The following is a 7,704-nucleotide window of genomic DNA, read 5'->3' on the forward strand; positions in this document are numbered from 1 at the left end:
CAAAGCCTTGTGAGGATGTCAAGTCAGGATCTCAAGACTTGCTGCCCTTAGGGACTTCATATGATCTCCCCGCACTTCACTTTCCTCCTCACGCTTTATGAAGTTGGGTAACTGCAGTATCCCATGGGATTGCAGCACATCTGGCCTCAAGAGGATCTGCCCTTGATCCCAAAGCATCATCCCTGGCTGGCATGGACCAATACAAGCATTATGCTAAGGCCACCGTGGGGAACAACCAAGCCCAGTCTGCTGCTGCTGCTCCTGGAGCAGGGCAGAAATGACATTATTTCACAAATATTGGAGCAAGAAGGAAATCGAGCTCCAGAATAAGATGCGCAGCCCAGGTTAACTTACATTTGAAAGGAAACACCATCACAAGCAAAAAAGGCCATATTTAATTCAAAAGGTAGATAGGGGAGACAGTCAAGAAGAGAGCATGCCCATCCTCCAACAGCTTGTGTCCAAAGGAACCCAACGCTCTGCCTGTGCTCATACTCTCCAAGTTGCAACCCAAAGCTAAAAACTACAGCAAGGAGTTTCTAAAGTAAGTGGCGATGGATTTAAGCATGCCTTACATAAGGGGGGCATAGGGAAAAACACACCAACACGTACTGTTAGGTTATAAAAGGGATTTTCCTTGCTTAATTCTTCTTTGTACAAGCTCTTGAGGTCAACCCTTTAAGATCAGAAGAAAGATGTGTTATTTCAACCAGCCTCTTGGGCTTTGGGGTGCACCTAGGGACATCAATAGGAAAGTTGGGTGCTTAAGAAGTGGCTATGTTGAACATGAGATTTCTTAGCCTTCCTAGTTTAAAGCTTTTACAAAGGAGAAGCAAGCACATAACTCTTCCAGTAAGAGGCCATGAGTTGTGTAGCAACCAGGGAACAGCACAGCTTCTATGTACACAGAGGACAGTGTATGTTAAGAAAGCCATGAAAATGAATGATGTCATTAAGTTATACGAGTTGTGTCCAGCTCTGAAGTTTATCACCTCTGACAAAGCAGGATTAGAGCCAGTATTATTGTAGCAAGGCCATTTTACATGCAGAAGACATCTGCCAACTAACACTGCGTTCAACCCTCGGCATGGAAAGACGACAGTGATACAGAAAGTGCTCAGCCAATGCCTCCACATAAGGAATAAAAAGCAAAGAGGCAGAAGACCCCTTCCAGAGGAGGCCAAGACAAACAGATCCCCTTCGAGGGGTGTCAAGGCTTCTGCCAACTCAAACCCTATCTTTGCAGGGAACATATACAATGATGTAATGGTGGTGTTAACTCCCCAACACCTCTTCCAGCTCAAGAGCACCCATCTGGAGTGTTAAATAGGGCAATTACACAGTTAGGTTCCCTTCTCTAAGCAAGTCCTTAGGGAATGTTTGTTTAGAGATGATCACCAAGTGTACTTTGCACTTCACATCTCCAGTAAACAGAAGGAGATGAAGCCTAGATATGGCCTTGGTGACAAGACACACCTAGAGTGTTATTTGTGACCCTGGTGCCAAAACAAGGCCACCGCCTCCCAGCCTTCCCAGCACTAATGAGAGAAAAAACCTAATCACCTCTAGGAAGAGGTGGATGCCAGCAAGTCCAAAGGGCAAAGCCACACACACAGAGGGACTAATTTCCGCTCTTTCGTTTCTGCTAGAAAAAACAGGAGCTCGGTCACTGGAAGCAACTGAGCAAAAGCAAAACTTAAGGATATGAAGCAATCAAAGGATGACTGTGAGCTGTTACTGTGACACCCGTGAGAAGGGAAAACACGATCCCAGGACATGCTGTTAAAGTTATAAGCAAGAGTAATGGAGATGTAGATGTGGTTGCTTAAGGGGCTTCTGCATCCCTGTCTGGAGCAACAGGCACAGATCAGGAGCGTGCTAGTAAAAGCAAGGCATGGATCTCTTCAGAGAGATGAGGAAAGGGTCTGTAGCTGGGCGTTGAGTTACAGACCCAACAGGTATCACAGCAAAAGCTCCCAGCTACCTGCAGAGCTGGGCTGGATCACAGGAGGAGCTCCACAGCCGACCTGCTGAAACACGGACCAAGCCATGCCATCTCCAAGACCAGCTTTAGCCACGAAACAGGCACCACCAGGATTATTGCCAATTAGAGCAGCCGGAGAGCGCCCACAGAATAGCAGGAGAAACTAAAGCAGTTTAATTTGCACGTAGACTGGAGACGTCCATAATACAGCAGCGGTGAGATGAGTCATCACCTGGTGCTGACCTAGGCTATAGAGCCAGCCCCACCACCGAGCAGACGACCTTCACATCCCCAAGGACAGGGAAGTTCAAGGAGAAAGCTGCAGGGGGAGCAGGGCACCAGCCTTGTATCACTGCCATTGGGTATACAAACATATGAAGACGCTTGGTGCCAGACAACGCAATATGTAAGGGATGAGCTGCTGCTTCAGGGGAGTCAGGAATTTTTCCCTGACAATTGTCTCTTCCATTATCCCAGACTGTTGTACATGTTCCTTAAAGCCTTAAGGATTACTTTGTTTTAATTTTATAATTTATCCCTCCCAGGGAATAGACAGCTTATTGCTTTTTTTTAGGGAGGGAGTCAAAAGGCATCGAGAGTGTTACCCTTCAACCCTTCCCCAGGGAAGGAAGAGGACATGGTTCAACTCTTCTGTTGGTCAATCCATTGGGATTTCACTCATTTGACCTCTCCAGTGCTGCCTTGTTCCCTCCTCACACCAGGCAGTTGCTGAGGTTGGTTGCTCAGGGCATAAACACCCCCCTCAGACAAAATGACAGGAGCTGTGCTGGAGCCTGGCTCACCATGACTCACCTCCACCTCATCTCCTCCTACCCTGGCAGTTCCCACAAAAGCCACCCCAGGTGCTCCTTCTACACACACACACAGAGAGAACTGGTAGTCAGAATAAAATAAATAATATAAAAAAAACCCTTTGGAGCCAAAGGCAAAGCCAAACAAGGCTACGAAACAAGCCTGAGATATCTCGGTTTGACACCTGATAACCACGAGGGCCATGCTCCAGATAAAGTCACAGCAACCTTTGGACACCATGAGTCATCCCATCCGCAAACTGTCCTCTCATCCAGAGGAGGAATTCCTTTAGGTAGGACTGGGATTCACGGGAAATGGCAGAGCCATGCCAGATTCTGTTGATTGCTAACCCTAGAGGTCCCCAGTCTTCAGAGCTGACTCCTTCGTGAGTCCTGGGTGGTGAGCTCCTACAGCATTCACCACCATCAAGTGAGCGACCAACCAACCCTTCCAGCAGTACCAGTCTGCCCTCACAACGCAGCTAAAGAAAACGGCACACGAAGAAGCACAAGGTGCTAAAGCACAAGGAAACCAGATGGCTTTTGCCCAGGAAGCCTCCAACCCCAGCAGGGATGGTGAATGAAGAGCCAAAGATCAGTGCTTGGGAGGGTCAAGCACCAACCATCAAGTGTAATTCAGGCAGAGGTGGGGCACCACCATGAGCGTAGGTGACGTCCAAGCTGCGTTTGCTCTCCACTAATTCACCCAGCTTGCATCAAGGCACATCACAGAATATCAACATTTGCTCCATAGTTCAAACTAGAGTAAAATACCTGCACAGAGACAAGGAACAGCCAAAAATGACAACAGCTCCAGCAAGCGCTGACACACAAGCTATTGCTGTCGTTATCAGAGGTAACCTTGATCCATGACGCCAACCCTGCGCACTGGGCACAGTCTCCAGCTGCAGCCTCAACCCTACAGGTTTTACCCAGCAATTGCTTACAACATCTCCCACTGGAAAAAAAAAAATAGGCAGGTACTCACTTTCATCTGCTCTCAGGAGCAATAATATTTCCTAACACAGAGTTTTGTCCCCAAAAAGGGATGTCCCCGAGTACAGAGATGATCCAGCAGCTGGATGTAGAAACTTGCTGTAGAAATAGGGTAACTGGAACATCAAGCTCTCGGCACCTATTTTATTTCCAGAACCACGCTGGTCTAAAAGCTATTTTGATAGAGTCAGAGCTGTCAACTGGGGTTATTATTCCTCTTTGCAACCCACGAGTTTGAGTCAGGCCAGCACAGGACAAGTGGCCAAATGACCCTGGTTTAGCCACATTAGCCTGTGAAACAGAAAGCAAAACAAAAGCCAGAGAACCACTCCACACACAAAAGCAGGCTTTAAAATTATCTTTTTTTTAAAAGATTATCAATAATTTCCTTCTCCTCCCAGCCAAGGGCATTTCAGAAAGTAATATGGGCTGTTACTACAAGACAACCAGTAGGTCACAACAAATGTTTTTACTCCCTGAACATTTATTTATATATAAAAAGTCCCTATCACAAAACTAATCTCATGAAGCACTCCAGCTGAAAGCTGTTTTTCTGTGGGAGACATTACCAACTAAAACCTCTAAAACCTTTTATTGAGAATATGGTTACATCACACAGCCTTTTAACAAATGAGTGGAGGATTAAGGTTTTAAATTTCCCAAGGAAGTGTCCTCCCTGTTGGCTAATGCACTTAGCAAGAGGAAGGAAAAATAAAATCGGGGGGGGGGGGGGGGGGGGGGGGGGGGGGGGAATAAATATATGGGGGATTGGTGTTTTTAAACAGCAAAACCTGCATCCAGAGCGTGAATTTTCAGAGTGTGAAACTGCTCTGGGGAGCTGGGGGAGGCACAGGGCATCACGAGAGCCAGGGCAGGGCGCCAGCAGGAAACAGATGTATTAAATCATCAGCCCCAGTACGTGAACCCTGGCAAAAACCACCATCGCAGCAGCATTCAGGATCCCCTGCAAGGGAGCAGACGTGCAGTGGCTCCATCCAGAGCCCCTGATGCTGTCAGGGTGGAAAAAAAGAAAAAAACAACTAGAAGAGGCTATATTGACAGTTTCTTTTAAATAAAAAACTGATATCATTAATAGGAAATGCCATCAGGTGTTTTGTTTTTTTAATTAAAAAAGTAATCATGTTATGACAGATGCTGCATATCCCCTGCCAGTTCCCCCCCTCCAGAGCTTTGCAATATTTTCCTATGTTATTCTCCTCTGTGCTACTGTCCGACAAATCCAAACAGGGTAAACCAATTGCTCATGTAAGGGAAACAGGGTGTCCACATACAGAATAAACTGGAAAAAACCTCCTGCCTATCTTCCCTTACAAGCAGCACCTGCTATTTAGACAAGCTCTGAGTAAACTCCAACCTGGTTTAAGGTTGCAACCTCTTTAGCTGCAGTCAGAGGCCAGGCTCAATGACTCAAGATCAGATTGATCCTTGTTCAGCCGAGGTTGCAATCTCAACCCTCACTCGGGGAAAAAAAAACACCTTTAGAGTCTAAGTGAGTTTTGCTTTTTTGGTTGTTTTTTATTTTAAATTTTGTTTTTCAGGTGTTTCTTTTTTTGCCAAAGGGCTGCAGAAACACAGCTCTCTGCCGAAGAACAAGTTTTGAAAATTATACACTTGCAAGAAGAGATCAGATTACAGGGCAAACTCACTGTAGGTTTATAAAGCTCGCTCCCAGGGGACAGACCTAACGGGAGACTCACTTAAACAGCCCCAAAAACTAACGTTCACCCATCTTTTCTCGCAACAAGCAGTACTCTTTAAAGCCTCCTCGACCCCAGGAGCATGCATTGATGACCAAGGGATGGCGGGGGAAAGTCGAGCCGCGGGGTCGGTGGCAGCCTGAGGACAACCCCCGTTGGTTTCACCCCGCTGTTACTAATTAAATGAGTGACGCCAGCGGAGCTATCGGCCCCATCTCGCACGCATAGCCAAGCTGCTGTTGCACGGACTTTCCTTACGGGCAGCTCCTGGGGAAGCAGCATGTCAGAAGGCAACACCCTGCCCAGTACCTCTGATGGTGAGTGGGAGGACAGGCAGTACTCAGCTGGACCATCTTCCTATGGGCAGGAAGGAGAAAAAGCCAAAATACAGGAGAATTTGGTTAAGTCACTGGGAAGCTTGCAGATGGAGCCAGTGGAGGAAGATGTGATAGGAGTGGGGCTTAAGAGAGAGTTGTGCAGATAGTTGTGAGATAGAGCTAGAGGATAGTTGTGTAGGTCTGCTTATGGATGAGCTACGGGACACATTTCTATCCCACATCAAGCCCTTCCCCAGCTAGTCTGCCGCCCTGACACCCCCCAGCATGGTTTGATGGCCAGGATGGACCTGCACGCCCACCCATGCCCTGCAGCACCCATGGGGACCACCATCACAGGGATACCCAGCCCCACGGAGCATCAGTTGGGTGCTTTGCCATCCTGCCCCCACCCACGGCACCCCACCGCCGTGCCTCACCTTCCGGGTGCTGCCACTCTTCAGGGCTTGCAGGAGGACAAGGCCACTGTCCCCGTCCCCCTCTCTGCCACCGGCCGGGCTCTCCTCCTCGGGGGGGCATCATCTCCAGGGGCGAAGCATCCACAGGCTGAGAGGGGGTGGGCCCGCAGCTGGGGGGCTCCTGCCTGACCCCTCTGGGGCTTAGTGTCCCCTCCTTGGGCTGCTCTGGTTTTCCTGGCCTAACCCCACACTCTGCTAGCCCCTGGCGGGGTTCAGAGCCCAGCCCTGTCCTGGGTGAGAGCTTAAACTAGCCCCCGTCCTCTGATGCTGCAAACCCCCATGCACCTAACAGCTGGCTAGATGCAAGCCCACGGCCTGCTTCCCCCCTTGCAGAGCCACCCCAGCTGGGGGGCAAACCCCCGCAGACCCCCTTGCAAGAGCTACCCCAAATGGGGGGGGGAACCCCACAGACCCCCTTGCAAGAGCTACCCCAAATGGGGGGGGGGGGGAACCCCACAGACCCCCTTGCAAGAGCTACCCCAAATGGGGGGGGGGGGGAACCCCACAGACCCCCTTGCAAGAGCTACCCCAAATGGGGGGGGGGGAACCCCACAGACCCCCTTGCAAGAGCTACCCCAAATGGGGGGGGGGGGGGAACCCCACAGACCCCCTTGCAAGAGCTACCCCAAATGGGGGGGGGGGGGGGGAACCCTACAGACCCCCTTGCAAGAGCTACCCCAAATGGGGGGGGGGGGGGGAACCCTACAGACCCCCTTGCAAGAGCTACCCCAAATGGGGGGGGGGGAACCCCACAGACCCCCTTGCAAGAGCTACCCCAAGTGGGGGGAACCCCCCCAAATCCCCTTTGTAGTGCTACCCCAGCTCGGGGGGGGGGGGGGGACGACGACAAACCCCCACAGACCCCCTTTACAGACCCCCTACCCCAAACGGCGGGAGGGGGGCAACCCCCCCAAGCTCCCTCACACAGACGCCCCAGGCAGGGAGCAAACCCCACTGACCCCCCTCCCCCCGCACTGCCAGGGCAAACCCCGCGCCCCCCGGGTGAATCAAGCCCCGGCGCCCCCGGCAGACGAGGCCCCCGCTCACCCCTCGGTGCCCCGCCACGGCCCCGCCGCTGAGGCGCTGCCGGCCAGAAGCGAACGCGGCGCCGGCCCCGCCGCCGAGCGGGGCATAAGCAGGGCGGCGGGGCGGGGCGAAGCGCGGTGGGGGCCAATGGGAGAGGGGGACGGCGGGGATCGGCGGCGGCGCTGCCCAATGGGAGCGCGGGACAGGGAGAGGCGGGGGGAGGAGCGCAGCGGCTCGGGGAGGGGAGGGGCTGTCGCCCGTGGCAACGGTGGGAATTAGAACGCCGACGACGTCACGGGCGGGGCGGGGCCTCGCGGGGCGCCGCGCCCCTCCCACCGCCACAGCTGGGCGCGCCCCCCCCCCCCCGTACCACAT

General features: G+C 51.9%; 1 protein-coding gene across 1 annotated transcript in view; it reads right to left on the bottom strand.

Annotated features, from left to right (window-relative positions):
• RHPN1 (rhophilin Rho GTPase binding protein 1) overlaps positions 1-6,357 on the bottom strand; it is a gene marked incomplete at both ends in the record, with an annotated part of 29,810 nt that extends 23,453 nt beyond the window's left edge. The window contains one exon of the mRNA XM_082315668.1: positions 6,265-6,357. Within this exon, the coding sequence (XP_082171794.1) occupies positions 6,265-6,357 (93 nt within the window). The remainder of the gene's footprint in view (positions 1-6,264) is intronic.
• Positions 6,358-7,704: the final 1,347 nt, after the last annotated feature.

Source organism: Platalea leucorodia, assembly GCF_965183815.1.
Source record: "Platalea leucorodia genome assembly, chromosome: 1".
Lineage (NCBI taxonomy): Eukaryota > Metazoa > Chordata > Aves > Pelecaniformes > Threskiornithidae > Platalea > Platalea leucorodia.